This window comes from Ostrinia furnacalis, unplaced genomic scaffold, assembly GCF_004193835.3.
Source record: "Ostrinia furnacalis isolate ACB-3 unplaced genomic scaffold, ASM419383v2 OfSCF5446, whole genome shotgun sequence".
In the NCBI taxonomy this organism is placed as follows: domain Eukaryota; kingdom Metazoa; phylum Arthropoda; class Insecta; order Lepidoptera; family Crambidae; genus Ostrinia; species Ostrinia furnacalis.
This window is the reverse complement of record NW_021135685.1, coordinates 1-25,888: the sequence shown is the minus strand read 5'-3', so window position 1 is coordinate 25,888 and position 25,888 is coordinate 1. Positions and strand designations below refer to the sequence as shown.

Genomic DNA, 25,888 nt, shown 5'->3' with positions numbered 1-25,888 from the left:
AGCATGCGTGTCATTATGGAAAAAAACATGACATTGATCTCATACAATTTGTATGAACTGAGATAATATCTGCTCTTCAAAGTTTTGTAAAAAAAACAAACATTTTTGCCTCACATTTTCAAATTATGAGGAAATATTTTCCTTAATTTATTATTAGATAACAATTTTAGTATTTTTCGATAGCCATGGTATATTTTGATGATCATAGGGCGAGTCATAAAAGATGTTTCACAAATTTTTAAAACGTTGAGTGCGAAACCAGGTCTATAGACCTGGTGTACGTCTCGCTTACCGTGCGGCTAAGAAAATTATAGTCTTCCTTGTCGTGCGAAAGGCATAACTTCAATTGGGTCCGGTGTAGGAAAGTGATGAACATATATCTATGATGTATTCTTAAAATAGAATCCAATGATGTACCTACCTTAATACCAGGTTTTTAGACCTGGTACCGCACGGAAGTAATAAAATGTCTTCACAATGCGAAACCAGGTCGAAGCACCTTGTACCCTGCGCACCTGGTACCGCACCTCACGCTAGCTTCGTGCAGCCAGTGTTGCCTCGCATTTGTAAGAAACGCACATGTCGACATGGCGTCAAGAGAAACGAACAAAATCAAAACTGCAAATTGATTATAATTTAATTTGCTACACGATTTATTGCTAATTTAAATAATGTTTTTCGTGACAAACATTTAAAGTTGTAACTAAATGTTATTAAATAATATGTGACACTAGGGCGCGACACTAAAGTGTGACACTAGGGCGCGACACTAGAGCGTGACACTACGAGTGTGACAGTAGGACGCGACACTAGAGCGTGATACTAGAGCGCGACACTAAAGTGTGGCGCTAGGGCGCGACACTAAAGTGTGGCACTAGTGTGACAGTAGGGAGCGACACTAGAGCGTGACAGTAGAGCCCGACACTAGAGCGTGACACTAGAGCGTGACACTAAAGTGTGACAGTAGGGCGCGACACTAAAGTATGACACTAGGGCGCGACACAAGTGTGGCGCTAGGGCGCGACACTTAAGTGTGGCACTAGGGCGCGACACTAGAGCGTGACACTACGAGTGTGACACTAGGGCGCGACACTAAAGTGTGGCACTAGGGCTCGACACTAAAGTGTGGCACTAGGGCGCGACACTAAAGTGTGGCACTAGGGCTCGACACTAAAGTGTGGCACTAGGGCGCGACACTAAAGTGTGACACTAGAGCGTGGCACTAGGGCGCGACACTAAAGTGCGGCACTAGGGCTCGACACTAAAGTGTGGCACTAGGGCGCGACACTAAAGTGTGACACTAGAGCGTGGCACTAGGGCGCGACACTAAAGTGTGGCACTAGGGCGCATCACTAAAGTGTGGCACTAGAGCGAGACACTAGAGTGTGACACTAGGGCGCGACACTAGAGCGTGACATTACACTACANATAATTATGATTAATAGTGTTATTTGGTTTCAGACTTTGCATAATGGAATCAAAAAAATTTTTTTTGGTTACATTTTTAGATGAAGATGATGCTCCTGGCATAGTTTCATCAAAGTGGTTAAGATACCAACACTTGTTATTACCCTAATGTATGCACTGAAGAAATCAAAAACAAACTTGAAGAAGATGCCTGCACCTGAAGCAACATGGTCACAATATCAAATAAAAATACTTAAAAGTTATGGTAAAATAATTTTCTTTATTTTTGTATTGCTAAGTTATTTCTAGATTTTACTATTGTGAGACTTTTTTATTTATTTCAGAAACTTATGGCGAAGCACGATTACATTTAAAAAAAGGGGAAGAAACCTGAAATTTGGACTCAGACGAAGCAGAAAATGATGTTACAAATGAAGTGACAGTGGACATAATGTCTGCTGTAAATTACCCAGTCACCAACTATCGATATTTGTATTTCACATCCCTAGAATACCCACCAGACTTCCCTACTTCAGTGCGGCACAGGGTGCATAAGCCTTGTATTTTGAATATAGCTATAATTTTTATACTAAACAAGTTATTCACGAACGCCTTCAGGTGTATGTCAATAAATGCATTATTATTAATATTCAAAGAAAAAATACACAATATCTATTAACATGAAGCCAAAAATAAAATTAATATATCTTAAATATTACAAGGTCTTTAAACCTTGTGCCGCCACAATGTAAGTTTTAATACCAGGTTTATTGACCTTGTACCGAAGGAATGGAAAGTATTAGAAAGTTACTGCCGCAGCAAAGGTGTTAAAGACTAGATGGCGATACAGTTATTTGATTGATACCAATTATTAAATTTACTAGTTTACTGCTTGAATCTAAGTACATGCTAAAAAATAACTACCATGCTAAGTTATATTTACAGAAGCTAACATCGAAGACGTGGCTGAAATAGCATTTTTAGATGCGCATTCATGGTGGCTGATTTAGTAATTCCCATGCATGACAATATAGATTTTTAGAAGACAAAAATGCTATTAAAAACATAACCCTCCTTCTGGCGCAGTCGGGTAAAAAGAAGCCGGTCTAATTACCAACCAATTTTTTGTTATTGAATGTTATTAAATAATTATAATACAACATAAAAGTTTATAACGATAAAATAATAATCAGGAAAATATTATTCACGGTTTTTATTATTATTTCGTCGACGTCGTTGACGCTACGCTGTAGCATTGTAGACCTTTGCTACGCTACTCGTGAAGTTCGTAGCAGTGACGTTCGTAGCTACAAAGTGACTACGATCAATAATTTGTCTACGGTTTTTCGTAGATGGCCTACGGTGTACATTTAAGTATCTAATTTTTTTCACCATTGTTAAAGCAAGCAAATGGAATATTTAGTCGCTTGTCACCTGCGGAAATATTAATTAATCAATGAACACTGAATCATAATTAACGTAATGTAAGCTAATTAAGCACGGTAATATGGCCGTGTTTTCGAAATTTTTAATTTACTTACATCGCTCAAACTTCACACATTTCATTTATAAAGTCTATAATGTGTAAAGGCTGTAATGCCTGAGGCAAGATGCGGTTGCTGGTCATAAGTCTAGTGACGTCATGTCTTATTTTAACAGCGGACACACTTCCTAAAGATGTGAAGAAGGAAAAGGTCAGTGAAAATTTGAAATAGCTGTAATAAATAGGTAATGTAATGTAATATAGATGACCTAAACTGAAATGTCCCACCAAACTCATTGACAAGGGGGCGCCACCATCGTTCAACCGTATAGTTTTCAACATGCCAAAAATCGGAACCAGCGATCCGGTACGAGTANATCCGGTATTGACGGTGGCGCGCCGGTGTCAATGTCACGGGTAGGACAGTTCAGTATATTGGGTCTCTAACAACACTTGTGCACTCACGTGTATAATGCATTTTTATGATTTATTTGAAAGTATCCAATGGAAATTTGCTCGTTTAAGACAATTTTGCTCACGAATGCTTAAAAATGGTCGCGTCATGTGTGGTCTCTCAACGGACGCTATGGCAGAAACTTAGATGCAACTCAAAAGTAACTAGCAGTTGCAGTTTCGTTGCAGTTGCGTTTCACCGTCTGTTCTGGGCCTTACAGTCTAAATTAGGTGGTGCAACTCAGCCTAAGTTGACTGCATGTTAAAAGTTTATTTTTAAACTTTCGCGTTGCGTAAAATAATATAATTTTCTATTGTTACAGCTTAATTATTTCAAAGGCTACACTGCCTACGGAAGCACCAGATTTTTTGATAGAGATTGCGATGGATATTGTATGCGTAATGAGTTGGCCCAGGTAAACGAACTAAATATTAAGTGTTTTTATGCTAAAGTCCGGTCGCCGAGCAGATAGAATTTCGTCCAATGACCCCAAGATACCCATCCTTGTCGCTCACGTGTAATTATATTGCTGTCGCGACTAGAGATGGGTTTCCACCCGGGTAAAAACCCACATGAGGGTTAAAACCCAATAAAAACCCGTTTCATTCCACCCGTGGGTGTTTACACCGGGTGAAAACAAATAATTTTATAATTATTTCAATTGGTATCTTTTCTTTATTTTTATTGAATTTTTCTCATTTAAGTTTATTGATTAATAAGTAATAAGTGACCCTTATATGTATTAATATCATGGCCAAATCGTAAAATTGATCACGTTATGATGATGTGACCAATTATTTTATAAAATGGTGTTATTTCAAGAATCGTTGAACCGATTTAAAAGAAAGGACATGGAGGGGGGGATGCCAAAGATGCCAAACACTCTCTTTGATGACATTACGGTATAAAGTTACAAATAACAACACCAACTACAAAGTACTTCTGCTTAAAAACTTGAAATCGACCGCCCTTCCGACACTGTNGCAAGCGCGACAGCTATATAATTACGCGCAAGCTATAAGGATGAGCAAACAATGCAATGAATAAGTCGATATCACACTACACCGCGCTCCGCCGCGGTACGCGGGACGACAGATTTAATCATTGTATGCAAGTACCTCAGTTTGCATAGCTAAAACACGCGCGTCACAGCACACTGACAACGCGTCTGCGCGCGGGATCGTTATATGTAATCACGCGGACCGCGGCGGAGCGCGGTGCAGTGTGATAATCGCCTAAGAGATGGATGATCTATTGTCACATAGTTATTAATTTTTAAGCGTTAATAGTAGCATCTCAAATCACACATCACAAACTATTGTCACATTTTTGCTAGCTGGTGGACGAATATTATGATGATCGATATGGTGGTGGCGGTGGCGGTGGCGGCGGGATTGGTGGTGGTGGCGGTGGTAATTGCTATGGACACTGTGAATTTACGGTAAGTTATCCCATCATGACAATTGCAATAAAATGGAATAAAAATACCAGAGGCAGATGGAGGATTTGACATACCACGCTGAAAATTCATAACTTAAGTTTAATACACCAAAAAATGCGTCAAACTTAAAACCATGCGTTACCCATTTTGAAGATGAGTTTGTCATATTTTTTGTGTCAAGATTATTTAACTAATGATGCTTATTAAACGTTTTAGTGGAACATGTAAGTATAAAATGCTACAGTTCGGTCACTGGCTATTAGTAAAATTATGTTAGTGTGTGAATTGAAAGCGTAATTTACTGCACAAACAAAAATGATACAAAATGAGGATAAATGAATTCTCCGCCAATCGCAAAATGTGCTGGTAAGCGCATAACTCAATAACGCCTGCACCAATTTTGCCAATTTTTTTTAAATGTCCGTTGAAATCCAAGAATGGTTTTTACGGCGAGAAAAATTCGAATAATTTCCGGGAAAACCCCGAGCGAAGCCGCGGGCGGAAAGCTAGTATTAAATAATTTTAACTGATTAAGTACTATTCTGTTTTTTTCAGTTATCTCTCAGAAAGTGCAGTATTTGGTATACGACTGCGTAAGAAGATAGGCCAGGTAAAAGAACTAAATCATATTATTGTTTTTATGCAAAACTGTAAGGCTGGGTTGCACCATCTTACTTTAACTTTGAGAAACGTCAAAAATTTGTCAAACTCCATACAAAAAACATCGGTTATCGTTAAAGTTACGGTCAAAATTAGGTGGTGCAACTCAGCCTAAGTAACTAATTTAAAATATTAAAATTAAAATGATCTATTAAAAGGTGATGTAACTAGATAATAATATTAACTTTAATATGGTTTGTTAATAATGCTTTTTTTTCTCAGAAACCGAAGGAAACCTGTAGCCTAAGCAGTCGAAGAATGAACTATATTGAGGGATCGTCCGTAGATATCCTTTTGGTGCCCGATAAGAAGTACTTTGTTCAGTAAATATACAGAGTGTCCCAAAACTTGTCACACCAAAGGTAAGTTTCGGTCTCGCGATCGTAAACCGTATTAAAGTCCGGTCGCTAAGCAAATAGAATTTCGTCCAGTGATCCCAAGCTACCCATCCTTATCACTAGCGTGTAATTATATTGCTGTCACGACGACTGTGCGACGGGCGGCTGCAGTGATTGTGCGAGCGCAACAGCAATAGAATTACGCGCAAGCAATAAGGATGGGTAGCTTGGGGTCTTTGGACGAAATTATATTATCTGCTCAACGACCGGACTTTAGTCTCGACGCAAACTACGACGGATTGCTCTTCACCGCTGACGCACATTACGACGAAACAATAGACCATTTTAGACGTTTTTTGTACGATTATGTGTCCGCCACCGCAGGCCGCATGCCGCATACCGCAGCGTTGTGTTGCGATCGCGAGACCGAAGCTTACCACCTCTGGTGTCAGTGAGTCGTGTCGTGTTATCATACCTACACAGCGTCAGCCCAAAACTCCGCCACAAGAATGGCGTTGTCAGTAGCCTCCATTATCCAGTACCATCCACATTAAATACCTACCTACTAAGTGGTTTTGTGTATTATTATTATTTATTAAATAAGTAGTTACAGAACCTTCCTTTTTTATGTGGATCAATATAAAGAACATCGCGGACTCACGCCAAGTTATCAATGAAGTCTTTAACAATACAAATAGGTGCATTAAAAGTCCAATTAATTAAAAATAAACAGCCTTTATTTCAGGTTACCAAAAAAAAATATGGTCGATGACATTGAGCTACAATGGTTTAACCTATTATTTGTCGGTACAGTCAGCGTCAAATAGTTGGTGTCATGAACTTCGTGACACCCAAAGTGGTCAAAAAGTTGATAACACAACCTTATTCCAATCTTTTACTAAAGATTATTAGCAATTTGTATTGCACAAATTACTAATAGTTCTGTTAGCCCCTCGTGTTAAACTAAATAAGATTGTGTTACGAGTGGGCTCACCACAGTCGAGCGGTGGCGGGGATCGAACCCGCGTTCCTCGGATCTCGAGTCGGCCAGTCCGACCTCTTCACCGGCTAACGTGGCTATGTCAGTGTAACAAAGACGTGTTTCGAACTTATTGGCTGCTTCTTTGGGTGTCAAGAACTAATTGACGCAGTTGTACTGGGACCCGTTTAAACTAATTTACAGAAATAAAAACACAATTTGAGACAATTTAAGGACTCTACCCACTACACCGTGCATATCGTGACCACTTCGAGTGACGTGTTCAAATAGATATAAATAATTGAACAAATTGTTACATGGTATCATCATCACAAGGACAAGGTGTTGGCGACATAATGATGAGACTATACGGTTGAACGTTAACGCATGTACTAGTTTTATTGAAAAACTTTATGATAGTCGTTAGCGCCCTCCACCAGACTTACAATAAATAGTCGGCGTGTTCCCACGCCAATCCAGTTTTACGGGGTGCAGTAATGCAGTAGTTACCTATCCCGCAAAACTTTACTGTCGTGTGAACACACAAGCCACGATAACCGAATGGTGAAGGGGTCGACTCGTGATCCGGGGAACGCGGGTTCGGTCCCCGCCGCCGCTCGACTATTGCGGTGAGCCCACTCGTGACACAAGCATATTTAGCTTACTACGAGGGGCTAACGGGACTATTAGTAATGTGTGTAATAACAAATTACGAGTACTGAACTGATACTGCAGTGGATAATGAGCACATATTTTGATTACTTTGTGTGTGTGAATTTTTAATGCGACACTGAGTTTCAAACTCCGCGCATTAGTTGGCATCTCTCTATATCTCTATGATGTACCTATACCGTTTTGAAACAGTATAGTGAGTAGAGCCCTTTACAAACTTTATGATACCAATTTTATAAACCTCAATAATTGTAAGAATATTGAAATGATTGATGTGTACAACGAAAACGCACATATAATGTAAAACTCTTCGCCAGTCGCCACTGTTTTCCCTCCAAGAGTCAACTGGAGCTGTACTATGAGGACCTGAAAAGAAAATACGTATAACAAAACTCTTCTGTCTCCACAAGACGCCCGTTCTACCACACGCGATCACAGAAGCAGATTATAGATGAACTAAAAGTCCGGTCGCTGAGCAGATGGAATTTCGTCCAATGATCCCAAAGCTACCCATCCTTATCGCTCGCGCGTAATTATATTGCTGTCGCGACTGTGCGACGGGCGGCCGCAGTGAGTGTGCGAGCGCGGTCACTGGACGAAGTTCTCGTTGCTCGGCAACCGGACTTCAGTTACTTTTAAATTTCAGCTAGTGTGTCACCAAAACATTACTTACGACACTCTGGATAAGAACGCCGATGACAAGCAAAGCCAAAACCAGTGGCTTAAACTTTATCTTGAAGGCGTACATCGCCACCGTAATAAGTATGGATATGGCGGCGAAGGCTGTGGCCACCACAAATATATAAGTAAGAAACTTCGTGAAGTCCCACTGAAACAAAAAAATCTATGCTTCAACCACACCAACGCATGCAGATCGCCATCGCCGGCGCGATCACGGCGCGATCATAGCGAAATGGCAGGTCGCGTGAACTGTCATGGGTCGCTCGACCTGTCATTGGCCTTTGATCGCGCCGGCGATGGCGATATGCACTCGTTCGTGTGGTTGAAATTCCATACTAAGTAGGTATTAGGGTCTTATTAAAAAAGTTAATTGTAGTGAAAATATTTTTTGAAACAGTTTTTCTCTTCTACGTTTTTCGAACTTTCCAACTGGGGCAGTGGAAAAAAAATCGCAACAGCGTTCGTCGTTACAATGGCTTTCAAATCTACGCAGCTACGTACTGATTCACCTTAACATTTGTAACTTACCGAAGAACATGCTATAAAAAAACAAATTAAGACCACAATTAGAGTTGCGATGATGGCCAATATAATCACAACAGACTTTGTATACACTGTGGAGTACGCTGTGATGATACTAAACACAATTACCTAGAAAGATGACAATATTAAGGCATTAGGTATAAATTTCGTCCAATTNTTTGAGAAGCCGTCAAATATTTAAATGGCGTTTCAGTATTCGGCCGTTAAAAGTCCAATTAATTAAAAATAAACAGCCTTTATTTCAGGTTACCAAAGATATGGTCGATGACATTGAGCTACAATGGTTTATAGTTCCAAAATACTGAACTGTCCTATCGATGACATTGACAGTGGGGCGCCACCGTCAATACCGAATCGCAGGTTCCGATTTTTGCCATGTTGGAAACCATATAGTTGAACGAAGGTAGCGCCCCCCTGTCATTGAGTTTGGTGGGACAGTTCAGCGTGGGTCATCTATAACCTATTATTTGTCGGTACAGTCAGCGTCAAATAGTTGGTGTCATGACACCCAAAGTGGTCAAAAAGTTGATAACACAACCTTATTCCAATCTTTTACTAAAGATTATTAGCAATTTGTATTGCACAAATTACTAATAGTCCTGTTAGCCCCTCGTGTTAAGCTAAATAAGCTTGTGTTACGAGTGGGCTCATCACAATAGTCGAGCGGCGGTGGGGTTTGAACCCGCGTTCCTCGGATCTCGAGTCAGCCAGTCCGACCCCTTCACACCGTTCGGCTATCGTGGCTATGTCATTGTAACAAAGACGTGTTGCGAACTTATTGGCTACTTTGGGTGTCACGAACTAATTGTACTAAGAACTAAGAGCTGACTGTACTGCGACCCGTTAAGACTAATTTACAGCAATAAAAACACGTTGGAGACAATCTAGGACTCTACCCCCTACACCATGCATATCGTGACGAAACGGGAAGTTTATTTATTTATTTCAAACTTAACCTTTCGGCACTATCCTCCAGTCAACCTTAGGGTTAAACTGAGAATAAAGTTTGTGAATGTAATTAAAACACGTATAGCATTATCAAAATCCTTCCAAAAACGGTTCCTGTAAAAAACTTTCGATTTGCAATAATACGTTGTTGGTAGGTGATGGAACAGTATAGTGAGTAGAGTCCTTTACAAACTTTATGATACCAATTTTATAAACCTCAATAATTGTAAGAATATTGAAATGATTGATGTGTACAACGAAAACGCACATATAATGTAAAACTCTTCGCCAGTCGCCACTGTTTTCCCTCCAAGAGTCAACTGGAGCTGTACTATGAGGACCTGAAAAGAAAATATTAACTATATATGACAAAAAACTCTTTTGTCTCCACAAGAAACCCGCTCTACCACACGCGATCACAATAAGCAGATTATAGATGAACTAAAAGTCCGGTCGCCGAGCAGATAAAATTTCGTCCAATGATCCCAAGCTACCCATCCTTATCGCTCGCGCGTAAATCGCTGTCGCGACTGTGCGACGGGCGGCCGCAGTGAGTGTGCGAGCCCGGTTATTGGAAGAAATTCTAGTTGCTCGGACCGGACTTCAGTTACTTTTAAATTTCAGCTAGTGTGTCACAAAAACATTACTTACGACACTCTGGATAAGAACGCCGATGACAAGCAAAGCCAAAACCAGTGGCTTAAACTTTATCTTGAAGGCGTACATCGCCACCGTAATGAGTATGGATATGGCGGCGAAGGCTGTGGCCACCACAAATATATAAGTAAGAAACTTCGTGAAGTCCCACTGAAACAAAAAAATCTATGCTTCAACCACACCAACGCATGCAGATCGCCATCGCCGGCGCGATCACGGCGCGATCATAGGGAAATGGCAGGTCGCATGAACTGTCATGGGTCGCGCGACCTGTCATATCTGTGCATTGGCCTTTGGTCGCGGCCGGCGATGGCGATTTGCACGCGTTGGTGTGGTTGAAGCTCCATACTAAACCCCTTACTAATAAAAAGTTACACAGTTGTTGATCACTGTTTTAAAATGACATTTCCATACTAAACGTCACTTTAAAACACTGTTCAACGAGCGTGTAAGTTTTATTAGTAAGGGGGTTAGTAGGTAACTATTAGGATCTTAAAAACGTATATCGCAGTGAAAATATTTTTGAAACAGCGTTTTTCGCTACCACGTCTTTCGAATTGAGGCAGTGGAAAAAAAATCGCAACAGCGTTCGTCGCTACAATGCCTTTCGAACCTATGCAGTTACGTACTGACTACCAACTCACCTTAACATTTGTAACTTACCGAAGAACATGCTATAAAAAAACAGATTAAGACCACAATTAGAGTTGCGATGATGGCCAATATAATCACTACAGACTTTGTATACACTGTGGAGTACGCTGTGATGATACTAAACACAATTACCTAGAAAGATGACAATATTAAGGCATTAGGTATAAATTTCATCCAATGNGTCCAATTACCCCAAGCTACCCATCCTTATCGCTCGCGCGTAATTAAATTGCTGTTGCTGCACACCATAGAGTATAGTACTTATACCAACTGCACACTCACTGCGGCCGCGGCCGCCCGTTCGCGAGCGATGAGGATGGGTAGCTTGGGGTCATTGGACGAAATTGCAGTGTTCGGCGACCGGACTTTAGTTACTTATTGTAAATCAATAATAAAGAGAACTTACTGATGATACAAGTATAATGTAGTTACCAGGCGGATACCAGGCGCATTTAGACGCGACCGAGATTGTCAAAACGAAATAAAGAATTCTGATAACAAAAAAAAAACATTAAAGTTTGCTTGTATCCGTTTGTGAATCAATTAGTGGAATAAATAAATAAATAAACTTACATACATACGATCGCTATAATAAGTCCAGATTTTCCAGTTAAAAGCCTGGCTAAGGGCGGTCTGCAAGTAAAAAAAGTAAAAAGTTTTTTTTACATTTATAATAATTTAAGTGGCAGATTTCATTTAGGTAACTTCGTCATCATGATCAGGTTATTTAGAATCAATCAAATGGAGGATTTGGCTTCACTATCCATGTAACGTGGGTTGGGCATCAGTGGGTAACACTTTTTGATCGAATCAAAAATCGAAGTCCTTAGAACTCCATACAAAAAAGGCTTTTCGACCATCTTTCGACAAAAACTGTCACATTTTGTCTAGAGGGGAAGGCCTCCCCAACCCATCTGTCTAACATGGGTAGTCGCATATTTCCCTCTTACTTCGTTGTTAAGGTTCAGTCAAACCAAGGCATGCAGCCTGCATTCGCGATGGCTGTGGCGGTGGCGTTCAGAATTTGTGGCGATAAGTTCACATCAACGCGTCCTGTCATGGTCGCGGCGATCTATGCAGTATGCACTCGCAATGGTCGCCATTGCCATATCGCCATCGCCGACGCGAGCTGCACGCGTTGGTTTGGCCGAAGCTTAGTTTTCTCGGTGGGGAGAGTTACGAGTATTTCTACTTTGACAGAATCACAATTTTTCTTATAACTTACCTATCTATTAAAAATACCTTTACAATGGAAGACTATACTTACGTAAATCTAAAGATAAGATTAATGATCATAGTGACGAGAATCATGGCGAAAACGATCATAAACACAAGCCGTACAAAGGCGTTCCTGGTTTTTGGATCAAATGGAGTGTTTGATTCAGGTCGAGCGTCTTCTGTGTCATCTAAAACGAAGGCAATTTTATCAATTTAAGCACTAGCTGTGCCCGCGATTTCGCACGTTTTTGTTTACTGCTCCGCCCCTATTGGCTGTAGTGTGTGTGATGCCTTCCGTAGTAGCGTAGGGTGGTTCTGTAGGATGGTAAAGCCTTCCTCGATAAATGGGCTATAATACAACACTAAAATAATTTTTCACGACTGATTAGCAAGCTGAAGTGGCAATAGGCAGGGCACATAGTACGCAGAACTGACGGCCGATGGGGCAGCAACGTTCTGGAGAGGAGACCGCGTACCGGAAAACGCAGCGTGGGACGTCCACCCACAAGGAGGACCGACGACATCATAAAGGTAGCAGGAAAGCGCTGGACGCAGGCCGCTACCAACCGGGCAACATGGAAAGCATTGGGGGAGGCCTAATGTTCAGCAGTGGACGTCCTATGGCTGAGATGATGATGATGATGATGATGAAATTTGAAAGAAAGAAAGAAAAAATATTTTAACAAACTCTTCAGCTGTATAATATTATATCACACCTGTTCCGAAAAACTGTACCCATGTAACGGACGGCGGTATGTTCTGTCCATAATACTCGTACACAACATAGTCTTTTTTATTTGAACTTTTCCTTTCTTTATCACTATGTTCTTTTAGTTCCTCTTTAGTACTTTCTGAAACGGCTATATCTATAATGACACTAGGATCTGGGCTAGAATTATCCTCTAACATTTTATATTTTATTTCCGTTTATTCCGACAAAACATTACAAAATAAAAGGCCCATGTAAAAACATTTCTGCCAAAAATTCTTGAGCTGCTGTCAAAAACTGAAACTTAATGACGTTCAGGATTTCTGGTTTTTCTCTCAAAGAAAGTTAAGTTTGATAGTGTACTCCATTGTACTCGTATGAACTTCGAGCCATTGTTTTAACATACAAAGCTTAAAATTAACACCGAGCTTTTGCAAAAGTGGATACTAACAGCGAGGACGTAAGTTAGAAGAAAAGTTTAATCCCTGAGTAAAAATTACTCTAGTTATTAATTAAAGTAAAGGAAGGAAAAGATAAGTGATTTCACTCTATTATTTCTAAACTATAGAAGGATAGAAGATACCTATCCTAAAACTGGTTACTGGTCCTGAAAGTGCTTCATGCACGAGCTCTACAAACGGTATAAATTATTTTATACTAGTTACAAAATAAACTTGATCTATCCCAAAATTCAATGCTTCCAGCTTCCATACATTTAGCAAAATAAAGGACGCCACTTCGATCAAACAATATAAGAGGGTTCAAAAATTTAAAATTGGTGTTCAGACACTTTGGCTCACTTTAGCTACTAAAATCTTAACTAAAATAATCGCCTCTCAATCGACTAAATTCTAAATTACTCGAATAATGCGAACAAGGCTGAAACATTCTACACTAGCCCAATTTTGACAGTTGCCGGTTTTATTTTCGTAATGGCAACCCTGATCCGCTGGCTGTCAAACAAGATTTCTCCACGTAACGCGAGCGTGCAATTTTTATCAAAATCTAAAAAATCGGCGTTATTTTATCAACGTGTTGCCGGCAATGATCATACAGTAATTGAATTGGGAGTTTCGCTACTCTTTTTACATCGGAGAACTCCGTAATACTGCCAGGTAATTGAATTAAATATCGAATTACAAGTGGCTGTGACCGCCACCGGCCTTTGTCTAGGATAGACTTGAATATTTTTTGCTATAATTAATTGCAGTGTTGTTTCTCTTACAGGATGAAGACCTTAGGTCCTCTGCTGATTGGCTTTTTGGCCATCAGCGGTAGCTTTGGTGTCGATAGAAACAATTTCAAAACTTGTGAACAGTCAGGATTTTGTAAACGCCTCAGGGCTTTCAAGCCTGAAAAATCTCACTACGTTGTTGATTTCGATAATATTATGATCCATGACAACCTTCTGTTCGCGGACGTGAATTCTATCGACCTGGAATCGGAGTCAAAGACAGTTTTGGTAAGTAATTTTTGATAATGATTTATTAACTTTTTATAGATTAGTAAATCATGAAGTCTGGTGGCATTCAGGCGCTGGACGGCTGCCAATAATGCATGATGTAACGGCAACAACTGTATTTACCTGCATGGAGTCATAATTTTATGCTTGATATGATAGGCTGCTATGTTTGCCAACTTCTGATGCATCCTAATTTTGACTTTATCCTATTTAATCAATACCCTTACCTTATGTATTATTTTGAAACCATACAGGTACCTTGGCAGTATATTAAGTGCTATGTAAACAATCTTTCTCCTTTATTTAGCAAAATGAAAACAATATTTTCCTTGTACAAACACATTTAGGTTATTTTCCTATATAACAATATTAATATTCACTGATAAACTCTTCCAAGGATTACCATAACGACTGGTCCTAAGCTGCCCGTATCCAGGTACTTCCTGCAACCTTGTCCAGCAATGGACATTTGGCTGAAACAAACAACTAATATTCAACTTAAGATTCTGAAGTCTGCTTTATTTTGAACAAACCTGTATAAAAAAAAGCTTTTCTAAAATGTTAACTTCTATTTAAATATCCAACCATTGTTATCCAAAAACAACAAAACCGTAAATTAGCGAATTCTCCAAAGAACAACAATAATGTTTAGCGCACATTTGTTCTCTCAGTCATGATACAAGCATATTTAGCTTAGTACGAGTGGCTAACTGGACTATTAGTAATTTAGTTATTTAATTTTTAGCGTTAAGAGTCGCATAATAGTAACTATGTAAAAGAGCTGTTTCATCTTAACTGACAGTTAAATATTTGCAACAATATTTCTGTTAGATGTAGTAGGGTAGGTATACTCAACATTGATGAAACAAACGCTGGCCGTAACAGCGTATTACACTTGAAAATTTCGACGGGTTCATCCAGTGTCTAAGTAGCTCAGTTGGAAGAGCAGTCGCCCGGCAAGCGGAAGGTCGTGGGTTCAATTCCCGCCTTAGGCAGTTCGATTTTTTCAAGTTATTTATAATTTTCATATTAGTAATTTGTTATTACACTAAAAAAATTGTTCACAGTTCCGGTATGTGCTTAAGATATCGGCTCTGGTGGACAGCACGTTCCGAGTGGAGATGGAAGAGGTCAACCCGTTGTACCCTCGCTTCTCCACCATGCTTGCGTTGAAGGACACTCCGTTGGCTGACAAGTAAGACACTTTTATTTTATTACACAACTAAAGCCTGGTCCGTGAGCACGTAGAATCCCGTCCAATGACCCCAAGCTGCCCATCCTTGTCGCTCGCGCGTAATTATGTTGCTGTCGCGCTCGTACACTCACTGCGGCCGCCCGTCCCACAGTCGCGACAGAAATATAATTACGCGCGAGCGATAAGGATGGGTAGCTTGGGGTCATTGGACGGGATTCTACGTGCTCACGGACCAGGCTTTAGACTTTAGACATCATAGAAAAGTATCATATAACGAGATTTCTCAAACTCCGCCAGCTAGCTCATGAAGAATTAAAACCCATCACCTGTCACTGCTTGTTAATTGGTACCAATTATTTTATTCAAACAGCAAGCATCACAACAAATCAACAGATCTCATCTTTTTTTTTCTTTGCTTCTTCTGCGGTCAGTCTCACAACTATGTGCGGATCAGTTGTAGTGTCCTTTTCATATTGTCTTTTCTACTGAGAACACTGCTTATTTAAGTATTTCTACACTCTCCAGCGCAGATCTCATCTTTAAAGAGAAAGTTTAAACTTAACTCCTCTCACAGGTTAGACCAAGTCTCAAAGAAGGACGGGCAGCTCATCGTGGCCAACTCCAAAGGCCACAAGGTGGTGATAACAGCCAGCCCTCTGAAGATTGAGTTCCTGGACAAGGAGGGAGAGGTCGCTGTGGTTCTGAACGAGAACTCACAGCTGTTGGTTGAACCGTTGATTGAGAAAAAACAGAAGAATGAAGAAAACGGCGAAGTTGTTCAAGTGGTAAGTTACTATTATTTCTGATTGGAATTAAAGCCTGTATTCACAAACGATGCTTGCTTAAGTGAAGCAGCAAATCGAGAGCACAGTGTTGAATAGAGCTCTGTTATTTGTTCGTGTGTCACCCTGTGCTTCCACGCGCACTGTGAGACCTCATAGTATTTGTGAATACGGGCGTAAGTCTAGGCGCACACGACAGGCTGTGGCTGACAGTTTCATATATTTTGTTCAACAAAGCTTCGCAAACTTGACGTCAGAGTCGCGGCGTCCAAAATATACATATGGAAGCAGTCTGTCCGTGCAATTGGACCGACGTGATCGCCCAATGTGCCATCTGAATTGATATTTCTATGATAAAATCAGCTTCCCGCAATGCACTAGTAGAAATCGAAGTAAATACACGAAAGTATTTACATAGGTACATATTTGGAGGTCTTACTTAGGATTTGTCCTACTTGGAAATCAAACCCAGAACCTCTCAGACTAATCATGAGACCACAGTGTTGATGTCGGTCTGTATTAACAATAATGTAATCATTAATAGTCGTATTCAATGACTAATTCAATAGATAAATAGACAAAGATTACAGAACGTGTCAATATTGTTTTGTACATGGGATCGATGACTCCTCATTGATCTCCGTTATCTGTACGTGACTGATAACGTTTTCGCGTGTGTCGTGCGCTAACCTTCACCCGCGGCTCCGCTCGTGTCATTTTCGATGACAATGATCATCTGTATCTTCAGTAAAAGATACCAGTGCGTTTAGACTACGTCACAATCGTTATAGATTCGATTTGTTTACGTAAAGTAAAGAAAGATAAACTTTATTAACACAATTATAGATGCTAAACTCAGTTTGACGTCTCAAAAACTCCCGTGTAGCTCTCATACCTCAGGCACTGACTAAGGCTAAGAACTCATGGCGCGATTTTCACCCGCGCCATGAGTTGAATGCAGATACTTATGTAAAAACTAATGCACAAACTCACGACGCGGTTTTCGCCCACAGCGGGCGCGGTTGTAATCGGGTCCCGCTCGGCGGTTTTCGCCCCGTTCGGCGGGCTACCATTTTGTTCCAGTGACTTAGCACGTGACTTCTTAGAATAACCGCGTAAAAAACAGCTCCCGTGAGTTTTGAAATAAAACCGCAATTCCACAACCGCCGCGGGCGCGGGTGAAAATCGCGCCGTGAGTTCTTAGCCTAAGACCTATAACTGGCCCGGTAATTTTCATGTGTCTCTTACTTTTTTTTAAAATATGCCTATGTTCATCAGATATAATGGATTAGACCGCTAGACCTATTGTTTTCTTGATCCGTATTTTGACGGTTTGGATCGGACGTAGTGCGAAACCGTTCCTACTCCTACCCTAGCCCGTCATTGACAAAATAACAAACTACATACAGTTATGCCGAAATCCGAGTCCCGTCAATCCAATTTTCTTATCGCTTTGTGTAATTTAGCACGTAAAGAGATATCAATGTACGAGTACTTAAGTATGTCATTCTATGTGATTTACAAATCAATCAGTGTCTGATAATTTATTGGTTTAGATTATTATTTGTTAGATACAGATTTTCAATGAACTTGAGATACGTTCTTCCAGATCCAGATGGAATAAAAATAAATAACTGATTTTAACCTTAATTTTTCGTGATTCTACGTCAGGGGTCTTCAAACTTTGAAGCCTTGGGGCCATAATATTTTTTTTCGGTATGTTACAAGGGCCATCACGATTTTATTTTTCTGCCCACATAGGTGGGCAAACATAGGCTTAGACTTAAGCTTTCGCGGGCCAGATTGATGGCAGTGGCGGGCCGGATATGGCCCGCGCGCGGGCCGTTGTTTGGTTCGGCCGAAGTTCCGCGCGACGTCACAAAGTGCACTGAACTTTTACGCACTCACTGACGTCACGGGCCTTTTCTTTAGAACTTTGGTACGCTTTATCTCTTTACATTTTCATTAGTTTTAAAAAGTGAAAAATACTTGTCGAGTAGTTTTTGATAAGCTTACTGCCGGACTAATTAAAACTCTTGATTTTTTACCCAGGAAACATCCCTATTACTGATTGAATTTACAATGAACTTGTTTATATTATTTGTGACNTTAACATATACCATAAATGTGACTTGAAAATAGACCTCACTTTAGGCTCACCTCTGGGATCAATTAGACCAATTTTTATGGTTATAAAACCAAATAAAGATCTCACGTGTCCTCTTTAACAGATGGATAGCGATTAATCCCAACTTAACAGTTTTATAGTCATAAAAAATGGCTATAGCGTAACTACCTATTTTTTGAAGAAGTTACTCTGGATCCTTCTAAAGACACATTTTTGGGGTAAAATCTTTTCCTTTAATGAAATGAAGTTTAGAACTAGGCTTTCAAATGGTACCAATATTGGTGGGAAGTGGGGATGCATACGTTTGATAAGTGCTTGTCGCGGGAGGTGCGATTTATTTGATGCCGAGTGTAGTTGAACGATGGTAGCGCCCCCTGTCATTGAGTTTGGTGGGACAGTTCAGCGTGGGTCATCTATACAGATGTGAAGTCTCCCTGACGTTTGGCCGTCACAAAAACACCCTCACTTGCCGCTCCTACACTCATTTAAGCGCTAGACCTGTAATAAAAATATAAAAAGATAATATTCTAAATCGAAACATCCATCTACTTAAAAAATATCATAATAAATTGTGATTTTCTTTTAAATTAAAATATCAATTATTATTTTTAATTTTATGATTGCATTTAGAGTAGACGCACACCGTTGATTTTTCGTCGGCCGATAGTTTAGTCGGGCAGTTGATCAGTATGGGCATGTATGGGAGTGCGCACACTACGCCGATTCGGAAAATCGGGAAAATCGGGCACAACTATCGGCCAACTAAAAATCAACGGTGTGCGCATACTCTTACAATGAACTTGTTTACATTAATTGTGAGNTTTGTGACACGCGTTATCTAATGAGTGCAGTGTTATGATTTGTACAATTTATTGTCTACGTGAGGTCATATCCAGAGCAACGTGTAATTTACACGCATATTAGTCCTAATTACATAATAATTAACACCTTATCTGTGTAGGTCGCGGGTGTTACATTCTGTAGTTATTAATAAGTAATCAATTATACATTATGAATAGCCAATCCTTAAAATGTAAAAATAAATAGGGATGCGGTAGTGGTAGTAATACGTCATGCATTTTGTGTTCGTCATCATCATCATCTCAGCCATAGGACGTCCACTGCTGAACATAGGCCTCCCCCAATGCTTTCCATGCTGCCCGGTTGGTAGCGGCCTGCGTCCAGCGCCTTCCTGTTGTGTTTTGTGCATTTTGTGTTCACATGGTCACAACTTACTGTTGTCATTTTAATATCTAAATTCAAAAACAAAAAAATCTATGATTCGTATGATAAAACGGATCAGTAATATTGTTTCTAAAAGTTACTTCAATTACTGTAACGAATCGGCAACTGCAATGGACAAGTTTCCAATTTTTGATAGGTTTTCAAACCAAAAACATTTCAAAATCGGTCTATTTGTAACAAGCAAATCATGTCCAACTTATAACTCTTTTGCGTTGTAGCTAAAAATGTTGCTTCGGTAATGTGTAAATGATCAATAACAATAGTGCTTTCCGAGTCCTCCATTTGCATCTGGTAAATTAGAGAGGGTCGTCTTTGTACAGTTTTAAATGTTCTGTCAACCCTTACCCATGTGACATGCGATGGAATAATTTGAATTTAGACATGCAAAAATAGTAAATTAGAGCAGCTCGGGCATCGGACCCCTGTTGCAGGACCCTAACGAAGGACCATAATGACCACAATGTCCAGTCGCGGGAATGCTAGGTAGACTAGCAAATAACGGTATATTGTTCCGAAGATAGTCAATTTCATACAAAACAATTCACTATAAAGGGGCTCGCGGAATACTACACTTGCGCGAGCTAAGTTAACACAGCGCCATCTGTTGGTAGTCTTACGAACTTTGTTCTTATAAACTTGTACAGGAGACGAAATGACCTGATGATGTCTGTTTTGTTAGCAGGAAGAAGAAGGCATGTGGGGCGAGAACTTCAAGTCGCACCACGACAGCAAGCCGCGTGGTAATGAAGCCATCTCGCTCGACTTCTCGTTCCCTGACGCTGACCAGGTCTATGGTAAGTAGTCTGATACTCTTTTGACCATAGAGTAGGTATAGAGCGGGACTTGTATAAGAATATAGAACATTTCAGTGTTTGGCCAGGCTGCAGGCGCGGGCGCGTCGCGTTGTATTCAAACATGAAATTTTAGCCTAGCCGCAGACCACAGATTTTTCGTCGGCCGATAGTTTAGTCGAGCTAGCGGCGCAGTGTTAAATGTCCAAGGATATTTATTTATTATTATGTTTGTACGCTTTGGAGCTCACGGGTCAAAAGTGTCCCGGTCCTTTACAAGGCTTGCGTGGGGATACAGATCCAACACGTAGAGGCCGTTTTAAGCGCAAAATAATCGACAAAAGTGAAAGTGGTGCACATGCTGGATCTAGTCTCTGACTATATCATGGGATGTAGCCAAAAACCATCCCCAGCCTGTGCACAGGGGCTATTTATTATTACAGTTTATTATTATATTATTTATTATGCAGTCGTGCGTTTCGCCTAAGAATCTCAATTGCGCGATGTAAAAAAAACGCGTCATCTAACCTCTTTTATCTTCTTAAGGGCTGATTTTTCAATCGTCAGATAACTTTTAACCGAAGAATAAGTTTGACACATTGACAGTTTCAGTATGGGAAATATGTCAAAATGACAAGTTTATTCTTCAGATAAAAGTTGCCTAACGATTGAAATATCAGCCCTTATTCTAATAAGGGCTACTATAAAGTTGATGATTAAACAAAACATAAAAATGTTTGGATTGTTTAACTACCTTGCTCGCATCAATACTTATTATGACTATAATTTGTATATTTTAAAGACTGTAAACCCTTGAAAAGGTGGCTGACAATAGTGACTGAGTTTCTTGCGCTGCTTCTTTTCTGGCCCATTTATTGTCCCGAAGCAGTGGTAGGGTTAATACTGGGCCGTGTAAAAGTGCTTTTTAAAAGCCTATTTGCAAAAATAAATGAGTTTTTTTAAGGAACTTGACATTTTCTCTCCAGGTATCCCCGAGCACACCGACGGCCTGGCCCTATCCACCACCACGGGTGGGGAGCCCTACCGACTCTACAACCTCGACGTGTTCGAATACGAATTGAACAGCCGCATGGCCATCTACGGCTCCGTGCCGGTGCTCTACGCACACGGGTGAGTGGGCACACGGGGGCCACAGTGGAACCCTGAATGTATACTAAAGCCCGGTCCGTGAGCACGTAGAATTTTGTCCAATGACCCCAAGCTACCCATCCTTATCGCTCGCGCGTAATTATATTGCTGTAGCGACTGTGCGACGGGCGCCCGCAGTGAGTGTGCGAGCGCGACAGCAACATAATTACGCGCGAGCGATAAGAATGGGATGGGTAGCTTGGGGTCATTGGACAAAATTCTACGTGCTCAGTGCTCAGGGACCGGGCTTTAGGAGCTCGACAGCCGCATGGCCATCTACGGCGCCGTGTCGGTGCTCTACGCGCACGGGTGAGTGGACACGCGGGGTGAACGGGGACAAGTGGGACGATCGAGGGGCACGCGGTGTGAATGGGTTCACTCGGGGTTATTGAGGGTCACGCGAGGCGAACGGTGACCCGTAGGGTGATCGAAGAGCACTGGGGGCACATAGGGTGAACGAGGGATACGCGGGATCAAAGGGGAACGTGTGGCGATCGAGGGTCACATAGGGACCCGCCTGTAACTGCTCTAGGACCAGAGGAAATAGCCAGGCCTCCCGCCGGAAATACCAAATACTAATTTTATGCTCTACAGCACTTACACAACACAACCTTAAAATTTTGACAGGATGTGAAGAATAAAAAAAAATCTTCAGATTTTTTTTTTTGGACGATGTGTCATGCGTTTTATTATGAAATAATCATTTAACGTACGATCATTTCACGGACTTATCGTTATAGTTTCAACAAGGAATTATTTGAAAGAAAGAATAAATGTTTATTCAGTATCAATAACAATACACTTATTTGTGGATAGTTTCGGTGTATTGTCGATGATAAAGAAGAAATTTTATTCAGTATCATCGACAATACTTATTTGTGCATCTTTCTTTCTTTACTTGTCTTGTGTATAAATGAACTGACAAGATATTTTATACCTTATAATACTTACAGAACGAAGCGAACTGTTGGCGTTTTCTGGCACAACTCAGCCGAGACGTGGGTGGACATCGTGAACTACGCCGACGAGACCGTCGTGTCTTCGCTCGTCAACCTCGTCACTGGTGGTCACAAGCGCCGCGTCTCCTCTAGGTGAGTGTGCCACTGTGGTTAGACCTCCCATCTTTCCTAGGTCTCTACGTCAACCTCTTAACAAATAAACGCCGCGTCCTCCTCTCACTTATGATGTTACTAGGTGTGCCATGTCATGACAAACCACCTGTCTTAGCCAACAAGCACCCCGTCCCTTCTACGTGAGTGTGCCACTGTTCCCAAACTTCCTCCTGACTTTCCTAGCCCTATGTGAGTATGTCATTGTAGCAAAACCCCTTCCTCTCACTCTTGGCGCTAGGTGAGGTGTGTTAATGTAACAAACCTCCCCTTTCCCCTAGTAGCATCACTAGGAATATTGTTTCCCCTTCCCCTGAGACAGAGATATGTCTATATTTTAGATAAATCACTTTCCTTCCTTCCCTAGCCCAATAGGTGCCTTTTGTGCCTTCCTTCACTTGACACTAGGTAAATGGTGTCAATGTAGCTAACTTCTCTGCCGAGACGTGGGTGGACATTGTGAACTACGCCGACGAGACCGTCGTGTCTTCGCTCGTCAACCTCGTCACTGGTGGACATAAGCGCCGCGTCTCCTCTAGGTGAGTGTGCCACTTTGGTTAGACCTCCTCTAGTGAGAGAAGGTGTTAAATGACCTACATACTCATTTCATAGTTGTAAAGAGCAGGGCTTCTTTATTCTAAAATTATAGGCGCTGATGAATTTCACAATTTTTATTGACGACTTTCAAGTAATAGCACATTACACGTTTGTTGCAGACACACAAGCAAGAAAGCAAAAAGTTCTTAGTTGCTAGAGTAAAAAATAAACATTTTTATTCGATGTTGCCAACATGGTGGCGGCCACAGAAACAATATGTAATTCTAAAGAAGCAAACTAATTAGATGTGCATGTGGATTGAGTGATCCTTGCTTCAATCTTAACAAAAATCGAGGAAGTTTTACTTAAAATATGTTAAAACATTGCGATGAAGTTTAAAAATTTGTTAAACCTAAGATAAAAATGTTATGGCCAATAAATAGGAGCACTCATACCGCACGCTTTAAGAAAACGTCAACATGTTTATTTCAGAAAATAAAGCCTTTCCACTTCTTTTTATAGTATTGAAAAATTGTTAAGAATATGTTAAAACTATTAACAAATTCAGAAATTCCTTGCACGTCCCGTTCCAAAGTTATGACGATTATTTAGGATCACTCACACCGCACACGGGCCGTATGAGTGCTCTTCAAAATAATGACTTTTTATTAATAAATACGTTTTATTTCTGTTGGGAAATGTGTGCAAACTGACGAGCGAATTTGAGAGGTAAAAGTAAGGATCACTCACACGGCATATTGGAGGAAAGAATAAAGGTTAATTTCTTCCTTCAGCTTTTAAGTTTTGTCACACTTATTCTTTAACAAATTCGCTCGTCAGTTTGCACACATTTCCCAACAGAAATAAAACGTATTTATTAATAAAAAGTCATTATTTTGAAGAGCACTCATACGGCCCGTGTGCGGTGTGAGTGATCCTAAATAATCGTCATAACTTTGGAACGGGACGTGCAAGGAATTTCTTAATTTGTTAATAGTTTTAACATATTCTTAACAATTTTTCAATACTATAAAAAGAAGTGGAAAGGCTTTATTTTCTGAAATAAACATGTTGACGTTTTCTTAAAGCGTGCGGTATGAGTGCTCCTATTTATTGGCCATAACATTTTTATCTTAGGTTTAACAAATTTTTAAACTTCATCGCAATGTTTTAACATATTTTAAGTAAAACTTCCTCGATTTTTGTTAAGATTGAAGCAAGGATCACTCAATCCACATGCACATACTAATTAGGTACATAAACTTAGTACACATTGGTTCAGTACAACAAAAACTTAAACAATATTGTATACAATGTATATCATGTATAGAAAAGAAAAAACAAACAATGAGATGTTCATAGCTAAATTAGTGTAAAATGTTACACTTCCAATGGTAGGACACATATTTTGGTTATAGACCTAGAGTGAGTATGAGAGTTTGCGGTACGCACTTCGACAGCACGCACTTTGCCATCCTTTCCAGGAAAGATATTAGTAACACGAGCCATAGGCCACTCTAAAGGAGAGGTGTTGTCGTTGCGTAGGATTACCAAACTACCAACCTTCACATTAGGCATTACTGAACGCCACTTAGGTCTGTTTTGCAATAAATTAAGGTAATTCTTACTCCAGTAACTCCAAAACGATTGCTTCATACTCACTGTGATTGACCAAAATCTAAGAAGGTTAGTGGGAGTACCACTGACATCGCGCTCAGGATAAGCACTGAGCGGCGCCCCTGTAAGAAAGTGACCAGGAGAAATGTATGAGAAGTCACTCGCATCAGCAGTTACTGCCGTGAGTGGACGCGAATTCAGCACAGCCTCTATCTCGACCAGAACGGTATTTAGCTGTTCGTACGTGAGCAGCGCTTTGCCGACAACACGCTTCAAATGATACTTTGTACTCTTTACGCCACTTTCCCATAAACCTCCAAACGTAGGGCTATAGCTGGGAATGAAGTGAAAATTTATACCTTTTTTCGAAGCGAATGCTTGTACATTATGCTGATGGCTCTGAGAAGAATGCAAGGTATAGAACTCATCCAATTTGTTCCTTGCCCCCTTAAACGTCGTGCCGTTGTCACAGTAGACATCGCTGGGCAAATTCCTTCTTGCAATAAAGTGCTTGAAGCACGCGAGAAAGCACTCGGTTGTCAAATCTGAGCAAAGTTCAAGGTGGATAGCCTTCGTGACGAAACATACGAATAGTGCAATGTAACCTTTTCCAATGACGGGTTTCCTGATGCGACTGTTTTTTACGGCAACCGGTCCAGCGAAGTCTACCCCGACCTTCTCAAACGGGCGGCATGCGTTGACTCGTGCTGAAGGCAAGGAACCCATCAGTTGAGTTGCTGCAGCGGCTTTCAATCTGTGACAGGTTACACATTTATGAATAACCTTTGGGGGCGTCCATAAATTACGTGAGACAATTTTGGCTATTTTTCAACCCCCCCGCCCCCCTTGGTGAGATTTGGTGAGATTTTGCCTGACCCCCTCCCCCACCCCCAAATCTCACGTGATATTAAAAAAATCCGAAATTTTATAGTTTTGGAGTAATATAACTAACAATCATTATTTTAAAAAGATCTATAAAGTTAAAGATTTTAGTTCTTGAAAGTATCTGCTAGGGACTCTGTACAATCA

General features: G+C 40.5%; 2 protein-coding genes and 2 long non-coding RNA genes across 4 annotated transcripts; 3 read left to right on the top strand and 1 right to left on the bottom strand.

Annotated features, from left to right (window-relative positions):
* The first annotated feature begins 1,442 nt into the window (after window positions 1-1,442).
* Window positions 1,443-1,816, top strand: LOC114361210 (uncharacterized). Its single transcript, XR_003656575.1, has 2 exons — window positions 1,443-1,672; window positions 1,752-1,816. It is a non-coding gene; the product is annotated as an uncharacterized LOC114361210 (long non-coding RNA).
* A 3,175-nt stretch (window positions 1,817-4,991) lies between these two features.
* On the top strand, window positions 4,992-5,770 carry LOC114361207 (uncharacterized). Its single transcript, XR_003656574.1, has 3 exons — window positions 4,992-5,009; window positions 5,341-5,395; window positions 5,668-5,770. It is a non-coding gene; the product is annotated as an uncharacterized LOC114361207 (long non-coding RNA).
* A 5,244-nt stretch (window positions 5,771-11,014) lies between these two features.
* Window positions 11,015-13,044, bottom strand: LOC114361205 (uncharacterized). The gene is made up of 4 exons (XM_028316186.1): window positions 12,852-13,044; window positions 12,185-12,323; window positions 11,491-11,550; window positions 11,015-11,049 (listed from the first exon to the last, which is right to left on the bottom strand). The coding sequence occupies exons 1-4, from the start codon at window positions 13,042-13,044 to the stop codon at window positions 11,046-11,048; spliced, it is 396 nt and encodes a 131-aa protein (XP_028171987.1). The 3' UTR covers window positions 11,015-11,045.
* Window positions 13,045-13,788: 744 nt separating this feature from the next.
* LOC114361208 (neutral alpha-glucosidase AB-like) lies at window positions 13,789-23,263 on the top strand. Its single transcript, XM_028316187.1, has 8 exons — window positions 13,789-13,959; window positions 14,072-14,306; window positions 15,374-15,501; window positions 16,076-16,286; window positions 20,339-20,450; window positions 21,434-21,578; window positions 22,550-22,612; window positions 23,170-23,263. The coding sequence occupies exons 2-8, from the start codon at window positions 14,073-14,075 to the stop codon at window positions 23,246-23,248; spliced, it is 972 nt and encodes a 323-aa protein (XP_028171988.1). The 5' UTR covers window positions 13,789-13,959; window position 14,072; the 3' UTR covers window positions 23,249-23,263.
* The last annotated feature ends 2,625 nt before the right edge of the window (window positions 23,264-25,888 follow it).

Bases quoted from the DNA above. Each gene is read 5' to 3' on its own strand.
- LOC114361205 (XM_028316186.1), bottom strand. From the start codon at position 13,044: ATGTTAGAGGATAATTCTAGCCCAGATCCTAGTGTCATTATAGATATA. The intron at 12,324-12,851 runs GTGTGATATAAT...CCTTCGTTTTAG, and splicing joins GGTACAGTTTTTCGGAACAG to ATGACACAGAAGACGCTCGA. The intron at 11,551-12,184 runs GTAAGTATAGTC...TTTTACTTGCAG, and splicing joins AATCTTATCTTTAGATTTAC to ACCGCCCTTAGCCAGGCTTT.
- LOC114361208 (XM_028316187.1), top strand. From the start codon at position 14,073: ATGAAGACCTTAGGTCCTCTGCTGATTGGCTTTTTGGCCATCAGCGGT. The intron at 14,307-15,373 runs GTAAGTAATTTT...AATTGTTCACAG, and splicing joins CGGAGTCAAAGACAGTTTTG to TTCCGGTATGTGCTTAAGAT. The intron at 16,287-20,338 runs GTAAGTTACTAT...TTTTGTTAGCAG, and splicing joins ACGGCGAAGTTGTTCAAGTG to GAAGAAGAAGGCATGTGGGG.